Below are 10,845 nucleotides of genomic sequence, written 5' to 3' on the forward strand. Positions count from 1 at the left end.
TTTCGTGGGCCGCGGCTCATACAGCATCATACGGAAACCACCGAAAGATAGATCTATTTTCGGCGGCCTCGATTACACGCCGTAGCGGCTGTACGGAAAACTCGATCTTCGGCGCATTTTTTACTTGTTTGGATTCCCACAAAGTTCTCACAATGAAATCGTCTCGATAATTCCAAGTTAAGCTCTCTCTCTCTCTCTCTCTCTCTCTCTCTCTCTCTCTCTCTCTCTCTCTCTCTCTCTCTCTGTGGAAAAGATCAGTCAGTTCCCTCCTGGCTTGAAAATCGTCACCTTAATATCGGATCCCGTTTCCGCTCGGGGGGTTTCATTGTGGCCGAGAAAATGGGGTCCATAAACCACCTCCCCCCCACCCCCACCCCCAGCCCCCTCCCCCCTACAGAGTCTTCTGTAAGGCAACTCGAGAGGAGTGGTAGGCACAGAAATCTGTATGGACGGATGAGAAGATTTTTTTTTTTTGTCTACGTCATTGTGGAAATATACGCAGCAATGCTACACACACTCATACACAGTGTGTGCGTATGGAGAGTATAGGCAGACATATGCAAATACTGTATACATATATATACATACATATATGTATATAATATATATATATGAATATATATATACACATATATATATATATATATATATATATATATATATATATATATATAAGCATAAAAGACTCAATTAATCCCCGTACAAATTAAATCACTGCCTAACACAGACATACAGAAAAAATCAATACCTGTACACAGAAAAAATCACGCAATCCACGAAAATTAAAAGAAAAAAACACAACACAGAACAAAAAATCTACTCGATACAATTAAACCAGAAATGGATTTCCGCCCCCACCCCCACCACCCCAACGCCCCTGGCCCCCACGGGGGTGAGGGATTTATGCGGACTCAAATTCTGAAACACCCACCCCCCACCAACACCCATCCCACAACCCTCCCCTACAATTAGAAAAAAAAATTAGTTGGAATGACCATAGGAGGGAGAGAGTTCATTATGCCTGGAAGTTCCGAATGGAAAACAAACATTCGATTAATAGGATTCGATTTGCAGTTAAGTCCGGTTCCTCTCTGCGTATTTTAGCGTGTGATACGTCAGGAGAGGGGTTGGTGCTTGTGTGGAGTTGCGTACTGGAGCGTTTGGAAGCGTATGAAAGCGTAGAAAGCGTATGTAAGCGTATAAAAGCGTACGGCATTGTGTGAAACTTGTCAGTTTTGCTGGAAGACGCAGTAAGGTTTTTCAAATTCTGTTCAGTCATCTCATGTGATGGATTAGGGTACCCAAACCATTTCATGACCACAGTTACCCCGAAAGGCAGAGTGGCTGACAGGACCTTGAAAACCGGTCCGAGAACAAGGGAATTTACCCATATCTGACGATACCAAAAGGCACAGTGGCTAAAACAACTTTGGAAAGCAATAATCCCACAGTGGCTAAAATAACTTTGGAAAGCAATCCCACAGTGGCTAAAAGAACTTTGGAAAGCAATCCCACAGTGGCTAAAAGAACTTTGGAAAGCAATTACACAGTGACTAAAAGAACTTTGGAAAGCAATCCCACAGTGCCTAAAAGAACATTGGAAAGCAATCCCACAGTGGCTGAAAGAACTTTGGAAAGCAATCCCACTGTGGCTGAAAGAACTTTGGAAAGCAATCCCGCAGTGACTAAAGAACTTTGCGAAGCAATCCCACAGTGGCTAAAAGAACTTTGGAAAGCAATCCCGCAGTGGCTAAAAGAACTTTGGAAAGCAATCCCATAGTGGCTAAAAGAACTTTGGAAAGCAATCCCACAGTGGCTAAAAGAACTTTGGAAAGCAATCCCACATTGGCTAAAAGAACTTTGGAAAGCAATCCCACAATGGCTAAAAGAACTTCGGAAAGCAATCACACAATGGCTAAAATAACTTTGGAAAGCAATCCCACAGTGGCTAAAAGAACTTTGGAAAGCAATCCCACATTGGCTAAAAGAACTTTGGAAAGCAATCCCACAATGGCTAAAAGAACTTTGGAAAGCAATCCCACATTGGCTAAAAGAACTTTGGAAAGCAATCCCACATTGGCTAAAAGAACTTTGGAAAGCAATCCCACAATGGCTAAAAAGAACTTTGGAAAGCAATCACACAATGGCTAAAAAGAACTTGGAAAGCAATCCCACAATGGCTAAAAAGAACTTTTGAAAGCAATCCCACAATGGCTAAAGAACTTTGGAAAGCAATCCCACAATGGCTAAAAGAACTTTGGAAAGCAATCCCACAATGGCTAAAAGAACTTCGGAAAGCAATCCCACAATGGCTAAAAGAACTTTGGAAAGCAATCCCACAATGGCTAAAAGAACTTCGGAAAGCAATCCCACAATGGCTAAAAGAACTTCGGAAAGCAATCCCACAATGGCTAAAGAACTTTTTGAAAGCAATCCCACAATGGCTAAAAGAACTGGAAAGCAATCACACAATGGCTAAAAGAACTTGGAAAGCAATCCCACAATGGCTAAAAGAACTTCGGAAAGCAATTTCAATGGCTAAAAAGAACTTTGGAAAGCAATCCCACAATGGCTAAAAGAACTTTGGAAAGCAATCCCACATTGGCTATAAGAACTTTGGAAAGCAATCCCACATTGGCTAAAAGAACTTTGGAAAGCAATCCCACAATGGCTAAAAGAACTTTGGAAAGCAATCACACAATGGCTAAAAGAACTTTGGAAAGCAATCCCATAGTGGCTAAAAGAACTTTGGAAAGCAATCCCACACTGGCTAAAAGAACTTTGGAAAGCAATCCACAATGGCTAAAAGAACTTCAGCAATCACACAATGGCTAAAAGAACTTTGAAAGCAATCCCATTGGCTAAAAGAACTTTGGAAAGCAATCCCACAATGGCTAAAAAAGAACTTTGGAAAGCAATCACACAATGGCTAAAAGAACTTTGGAAAGCAATCCATAGTGGCTAAAAGAACTTTGGAAAGCAATCCCACACTGGCTAAAAGAACTTTGGAAAGCAATCCCACATTGGCTAAAAGAACTTTGGAAAGCAATCCCACAGTGGCTAAAAGAACTTTGGAAAGCAATCTCACAGTGGCTAAAAGAACTTTGGAAAGCAATCCCACAGTGGCTAAAAGAACTTTGGAAAGCAATCCCACAGTGGCTAAAAGAACTTTGGAAAGCAATCACACAATGGCTAAAAGAACTTTGGAAAGCAATCCCACAGTGGCTGAAAGAGCTTTGGAAAGCAATCCCACAGTGGCTAAAAGAACTTTGGAAAGCAGTCCCACAGTTGCTGAAAGAACTTTGGAAAACAATCCCACAGTGGCTAAAAGAACTTTGGAAAGCAATCCCACAGTGGCTAAAAGAACTTTGGAAAGCAATCCCACAGTGGCTGAAATAACTTTGGAAAGCAATCCCACAGTGGCTAAAAGAACTTTGGAAAGCAATCTCACAGTGGCTAAAAGAACTTTGGAAAGCAATCCCACAGTGGCTAAAAGAACTTTGGAAAGCAATCCCACAGTGGTTAAAATAACTTTGGAAAGCAATCCCACAGTGGCTAAAAGAACTTTGGAAAGCAATAATCCCACAGTGGCTAAAGGAACTTTGGAAAGCAATCCCACAGTGGCTAAAAGAACTTTGGAAAGCAATAATCCCAAAGTGGCTAAAAAGAACTTTGGAAAACAATCCCACAGTGGCTAAAAGAACTTTGGAAAGCAATCCCACAGTGCCTAAAAGAACTTTGGAAAGCAGTGCAAGCACAAGGGAGTTTAACCAAGTCTGACAACATCACAAGGCACAATGGCTACAACAACTTTGGAAATCACTTCCAGCACAGGGGTTTAATACATGTGTAATAACCTAAAAAGCATTATGGCTAATAAGACTTTGGAAAGCACCCAAGTACAGGGGAGTTTAGCCATGTATGACAACACAAAAAAGGCATTATGGCTAAAAAAACTTTGGAAATCACTCCCAGCACAAGATAGTTTACCCATGTGTGACAAAAGGACTTCTCTTTAATGCAGAAAGAAAACATTTTCCCAAGAAAACCTCTGCCCCTCCTTAATACAGAAGTTTTCCAACATATTCCCAAGAAAACCTCTGAGGGTCTGCAAGCGTTCAGCCTCACTGCTTACCTCGTCCAAAACTGTTCTTACTGGTTTTGTGAACCGGAACTTTGGTAAACAAGCTTTGGACTCTTACGAAGCAAATGCACCGGAAGTTTTAAAACGGGAGAAGGATGGAGTATAGACAGAGTTGTCTTGGGGGAGTAAGGAGCCTAAATTGAAAGAATCTGATATCCAGAAGCCGTAAGATGAAGGATCAATTTGAAACATGTAAGATGTTACAGAGACTCAGAGATGTTTGTCTGTTCGCCAGGAAAATAATGATGTTTATATTTCTACGAATGCGCTCTCTCTCTCTCTCTCTCTCTCTCTCTCTCTCTCTCTCTCTCTCTCTCTCTCTCTCTCTCTCTCTCTCTCAGGTATCATTTCAACAGATTTGTAATAAAGACATACAGGAATAGAATGCCTGTCTCATCTCTCTCTCTCTCTCTCTCTCTCTCTCTCTCATTTTACGGATTTTAGTAAAGACATACAGGAACAGAACGTCTCTCTCTCTCTCTCTCTCTCTCTCTCTCTCTCTCTCTCTCTCTCTCTCTCTCTCTCTCAGGTATCATTTCAACAGATTTTTAATAATGACATATAGGAATAGAATGCCTCTCTCTCTCTCTCTCTCTCTCTCTCTCTCTCTCTCTCTCTCTCTCTCTCATATCATTTCAAGTGGATTTTTAATCAAGAAACACAGAAACAGGTGGCCTGTCTCTTCTGTCTATCTCTCCTTCAGCTGCCCTCTCTCTCTCTCTCTCTCTCTCTCTCTCTCTCTCTCTCTCTCTCTCTAGATATCTGTATCTAAAAAGCATTCCATCTCCTCTGCAATATCCCAGCCACGGGCCACCCCCCCAAAAAAAATATATATATATAATAAAAAACTGGACCTCCAGTGGAAACTGTCCACCATCCTGACTGGCAGGACACTCTTTCTCCTGCCAATCAAAAGATCCAGATTGAGAAAGAGATGACACGAGGTTTGTTTATTTATCTTAATTTTATTTGTTACTTTTTATTTTGTATTTTCTGTTTTATTTATGGGGTTATTTGCGTGTCTCTTTGGTGGCCTATTGTCGAGATCAGTGGGATGAAATTAAAATGTGTTTATATGTGTTAAGTATTTTTTCTGGGTTCACACTGATTGTGTTTGTGTAGGTGAATTCATATGTGTATATATATATATATATATATATATATATATATATATATATATATATATATATATACACACATACATATATATATATATATACACACATACATATATATATACACATACATACATACATACATATATATATATATAATAATATATATATATATATATATACTATATATATATATATATATATATATATATATATATATATATATATATATATATATATTCATGTCTATTTATATTCAACCTGATATACAGATAGAGATGTTTCAAACATATATTAACTATCTCTCTCTCTCTCTCTCTCTCTCTCTCTCTCTCTCTCTCTCTCTCTCGCAACTCTGATGACGAAAGATTCTACTTCCACTAGCTGTTGATTGAAGCTAAGATGAGTTGCGCAAAGATTAAATAAAAAAGTATAAAATTTTTTTATATAAATACAAAACTAAAAAGATAAATATGAAGTGAATATGACTCATGTTTATTTCGCGTCATGCAGTCTATTGATCAGAGCCCCACTCAGTTGAGAAATGTTGAGAAATGTTGAGAAATGTTGCAGCGCTGAAATTGAAAAAAAAAGAGTACTTCGCATTACTCGTTATCCTAGATGGGGGAGTTTTTTTATTTTTTTTTAAATCCTTTGCATGCTTGCGAATCAAAGGATGCTGCAGCCGGCGGGATAAAAGAGGAGAGATTAATTGAACAAAAGAGAGAGAGAGAGAGAGAGAGAGAGAGAGAAAGAAAAATTACGCTCCCTAACGAGAAGCTACTGAGGGAAACTTTGTTTGGTCAAAAGTTCGCTCGCTCTAATAAGCAAAAATGAAATAAACAAACAAACAAGCGCAGGACACAGGACTGACTAAACTGCAAATAAATAAATTAAAAAGATGAATAAATAAAGAAGCATCAGACACAGGACACAGGACGGACAAAAGTGGGAGACGGGAATGACGGACGAAATGAAACAAGTGAAAAAATGCGGCGATGTTCCTTCGGCGCAAACGAGTTTTCTGTACACCCGCTACAGCGTATAATCAAGGCCACCGAAAATAGATCTATCTCTCGGTGGTCTCGGTATAATGCTGTATGAGCCGCGGTCCATGAAGCTTTAACCACGGCCCAGTGGTGGCCTGGCCCATATCGTTGCTAGGAGCACGATAATGGCAAACTTTAACCTTAAATAAAATAAAAACTACTGAGGCCAGAGGGCTGCAATTTGGTATGTTTGATGATTGGCGGGTGGATGATCAACATACCAATTTGCAGCCCTCTAGCCTCAGCAGTTGTCAAGATCTGAGGGCGGACAGAATAAAGTGCGGACGGACAAACAAAGCCGGCACAATAGTTTTCTTTTACAGAAAACTAAAATTGAAAACAGATAAGTGGCAGTTATGGACAGTTTGTGACAGGGAAGGTAAACTAAGAAAATATTAATGATTTCGCCTCGTTTATTTATTTAATACTTTTCTCTCTTTTTTCCTTTGGGGGGGGAGGGGGAAGGGGGTGGGGAACCTATGATTATTCTTGGTACAGGACAAACAACAGTCGCCCAATTACCACCCGGGAATGTCTTAAAAAGAACGAACAAACTACTTGCAGATGCAGGAGACAGATAGACCCTTAATGTACAGGACACACAGAGAGAGAGAGAGAGAGAGAGAGAGAGAGAGAGAGAGAATGATATTCAGGGAGAGAAAGAGAGAGATTCAGTGAGAGAAAGAGAGAAAGATTCAGGGAGAGAAAGGGAGAAAGAGAGAAAGATTCAGGGAGAGAAAGGGAGAAAGAGAGAAAGATTCAGGGAGAGAAAGGGAGAAAGAGAGAAAGATTCAGTGAGAGAAAGGGAGAAAAGGGAGAAGGGAGAGAGAGAGAGAGAGAGAGAGAGAGAGAGAGAGAGAGAGAGAGAGAAAATGAGTAAAAAGAAGGAATACAGGAAAATGAACAAAGCAAAACGGATGATAAAGGAAGAAGAAGAAGAAGAAGAAGAAGAAGAAGAAGAAGAAGAAGAAGAAACAGAGACACATGAACGAATAAAAATCGGAATAGGCAGAAAGACCAACAGTAGTTCCACGTCGCAGAAATTAACCCCTGAAACTATATTCCACCTTCGGAGGAATAGTTGCAACAGAACCACCATACCCACAAGACCAAAAAGCAACACACACACACACACACACACACACACACACGCCGAATTTCCTCCCCTTCCCCTCCCTCCACCCCCTCCTCCTCCCACCACCACCACCACCACCGCCGCAAAGTCAACACGACTCGGCGCAATTAAGACAGGAATTTGTGTACATTGCAGATAATGCCTGGCGTCTTTCGTAGGGTCGATTAACGGCCGAATTAGTCCTGGGAGTTTCGACCTCAGAGGGGTTGAAACACGTACCCCGACCACACCTCCCCCCTACTCATCGACGGCGTTTATCTTCCGCAAAATTTTCCTGAAGATTCCTCCTCCTCCTCCTCCTTCTCCTCCTCCTCCTCCTCCTCCTCCTCCTCCTCCTCCAGCTTCTCCTACCTCTCCCTCCTCCTCCTCCTCCAGCTTCTCCTCCTTCTCCTCCTCCTTCTCCTCCTCCTCAACCTCATTCTCCACCTCCTCCTCCTCCTCTTCCTTCTCCTCCTCCTCCTCCTCCTCCTCCTCCTCCTCCTCTTCCTGCTTTCCCTCCACCTCCTCCTCTTCCTGCTTTCCCTCCACCTCCTCCTCTTCCTCCTCCTGCTTCTGAACCTCCTCCTCCTCCTCCTCCTCCTCCTCCTCCAGCTTCTCCTCCTCCTCCTCTTCCTGCTTTCCCTCCTCCTCCTCCTCCTCCTCCTCCTCCTCCTCCTCCTCTTCCCAGGAGGAGGAATATACGAGCTGTTAAAACTTCTCCACTAATTGCTAATATGGCGCGAAAAAATATGGCGGGCAAAAAAAAATCTTTACCCGGGACCAAAAGGCGCCGTTTGAATGAGTAAACACAAAGAGCAAGGGGGAGGGGGGAGGGGGAAGAGGAGGAGGAGCTTAAGGGAGGTGGAAGGAGGAGGAGGGTTTTTGAGGGTGGGGGCCCCCATGTAAGGATTAAGAGTGTAGGATCTGAAGTGATGGCAGGATATAAGGGACGAGAGAGAGAGAGAGAGAGAGAGAGAGAGGAGAGGGGAGGGAGAGGGATTATATCGGCAATAATATAGAACGGCGAGTTTGGGGATTATGAAAACATTGAAAAAAATCAAACGACAAAGATCGGGTTATTAATGAGAGAGAGAGAGAGAGAGAGAGAGAGAGAGAGAGAGAGAGAGAGAGAAATGAACCGACTCAAACTCCATTCAAAATTAGGAAGGTAAAGGTAAAATTCACTTTGTTACAGGGATTAACTTTAGGGTCAATAACGCTTATTTTTTTGGAAATCAAATTCCAGTTATTTCTTTGATTCAAAGGATTAAAACAACTGATAACTTTAACATTTTTTTATCTGAATTAAATGTCAGACGAATGAACCTTAACAAATGAGATATTCATTTGGCATTTACTATTCACATCACTCACACTTTGAGTAGGTACGAATGAATGAAATTCGTCCCTAATCTGGCGTCCGATGTGGAGCAAATTCGCTTAATCTGAATTCAACTTCAAAGTTAAATCTTGCACATTCCAGGAATGATATTATGAAGCTGACGCCTCCGCATTGGATTTTAATTTAAAAATATATGTCGAATGCACATTCTTCAAGAAATGTGAACTGGACTGAATACAGAATTTAGGCCAAAGGCGCTGAAACGGAAACTGACAGTAAATGGTCTGAAAGGTGTAACAGAGAATAAGATGGAAGGAAGAGAATATGAAAGAAGGTAAAGTAAAAGGAATGAAAGAGGATGCAGCTAGGGGCCGAAGGCACGCTGCAGAGGACCTTAAGTAATGCCTACAGTGCACCATATGAGGTGCACTGAAGGCACTACCCCCCCCCACAAAGGGATTCAAGAAATATGAGTCTTGTCAGCTAAATGACACGAAGTTATTTTCATAATTAATTTCGCAATCATATTCCTTTAAATAATCTGACCTCTTCTTTTAGTTTCCTTAAAAGAAAACTATTGTGCCGGCTTTGTCTGTCCGTCCGCACTTTATTCGGTCCGCACTTTTTCTGTCCGTTTTCAGATCTTAAAACTGCTGAGGCTGAAGGGCTGCCGTCGGTATGTTGATCATCCACCTGCGGTCATCAAACATAAAATTGCAGCCCTCTAACCTCAGTAGTTTTTATTTATTTAGGTTAATTTACCCATAATCGTGCATCTGGCAACGATATAGGCCAGAAGCCACCACCGGGCCGTGGTTAAGTTTCATGGGCCATGGCTCGCGTCATTCTACTGGAGACCACCGATAGATAGATCTACTTTCGGTGGCCTTGATTATACGCTGTAGCAGCTGTACAGAAAACCTCGATTGCGCCAAAGAAAACCGGCGCAGTTTATACTTGTTTGTCTACTTGAAGAGGAAATTAACATTATCAGAGCATTTATTCTGTCTGCTTTTTGTATCGTGGACTGCATATATACGTTATCTGACCTAGAGCCTGGTAGAGCTCTGGAAATTATTTATTTACTTATTTATTTACTTATTTGTTTATTTATTTATCTATTTATTTAGGAATCAGCTGTTATCAATATTATAATTAGTCCAGAATATATCTTGAACAATTCATCCATTTTGCTGGGAATACTAAATCGAAGAGAGTATATATAGGCCTATAATTCCTTACTTTAAAAGATGAATTTAATCTTTCTGCCTGTCTGTCTGTCTGTCTGTCTGTCGGTCTCATTCCCTCTGGCAATAAATGATGAACCAACTCCTCCTTTCAAGTATTGCATTGTTCCAAGTCACGGAATGCATTCCGTCTCAGAGAGAGAGAGAGAGAGAGAGAGAGAGAGAGAGAGAGAGAGAGTTCGAAATTTCGGCACTCGAATGCCTGGGGAGCCCCTCCCCCTCCCCTCCTACTGTATACCCCTTTACCCCTCTCCCTGCTAGGAAGTTGGGCACGACGCACAATGCCTCATGGCCCGTGGTAGAGACGAAATCTCAAGCATACCGGAATGTTATTACTCAAGTCTTCGAGTATGTGGAGAGAGAGAGAGAGAGAGAGAGAGGAAGAGGGGAATCTAAAGATAGGAGACGAAGAAAGGTACGAGAAGAATATGACGGGTAGAGTGGGCTGGAATACCCTTGTTCATTACTCCTACATCTTCTCGTTATCCTATCCCTATTTCTCTTTCCTCCTCCTCCTCCTACCCCTTCACTTCCTCCTCCTCCCCCTCCTCCTGTAGGAGGGCACCGATACACGACCCAGCACGAGGAAGGAACCTGAAGGACCGCTGTAAGGATTCCCAACAATCTCGAGCAACCAGATCCTGCTAACTTAATTGCCGGGGTGCCCCACCGCTCCGCCCGAGCGCGCTCGAACGCGCGTGTACGCTGGCACGCGCGCGCGTGAGAGTGCGCATAGCACTGCAGATACCGTGAGAGAGAGAGAGAGAGAGAGAGGATGAGAGAGAGAGAGAGAGAGAGAGAGAAAGTTTTCGCATGCTGCTGTGATGATGCAGG

At 42.0% G+C, this 10,845-nt stretch overlaps 1 protein-coding gene across 1 annotated transcript; it reads left to right on the forward strand.

Annotated features, from left to right (window-relative positions):
* Positions 1 to 3,188: 3,188 nt before the first annotated feature.
* Positions 3,189 to 3,698, forward strand: LOC136840250 (histone H1-like protein HC2). The gene has a single exon (XM_067106874.1). It carries the CDS (start codon positions 3,189 to 3,191, stop codon positions 3,696 to 3,698), a length of 510 nt encoding a protein of 169 aa, XP_066962975.1.
* The last annotated feature ends 7,147 nt before the right edge of the window (positions 3,699 to 10,845 follow it).

The sequence above is a fragment of the Macrobrachium rosenbergii genome, chromosome 1, assembly GCF_040412425.1.
Source record: "Macrobrachium rosenbergii isolate ZJJX-2024 chromosome 1, ASM4041242v1, whole genome shotgun sequence".
Taxonomy (NCBI): Eukaryota; Metazoa; Arthropoda; class Malacostraca; order Decapoda; family Palaemonidae; genus Macrobrachium; species Macrobrachium rosenbergii.

Bases quoted from the DNA above. Each gene is read 5' to 3' on its own strand.
- LOC136840250 (XM_067106874.1), top strand. From the start codon at position 3,189: ATGGCTAAAAGAACTTTGGAAAGCAATCCCACAGTGGCTGAAAGAGCT.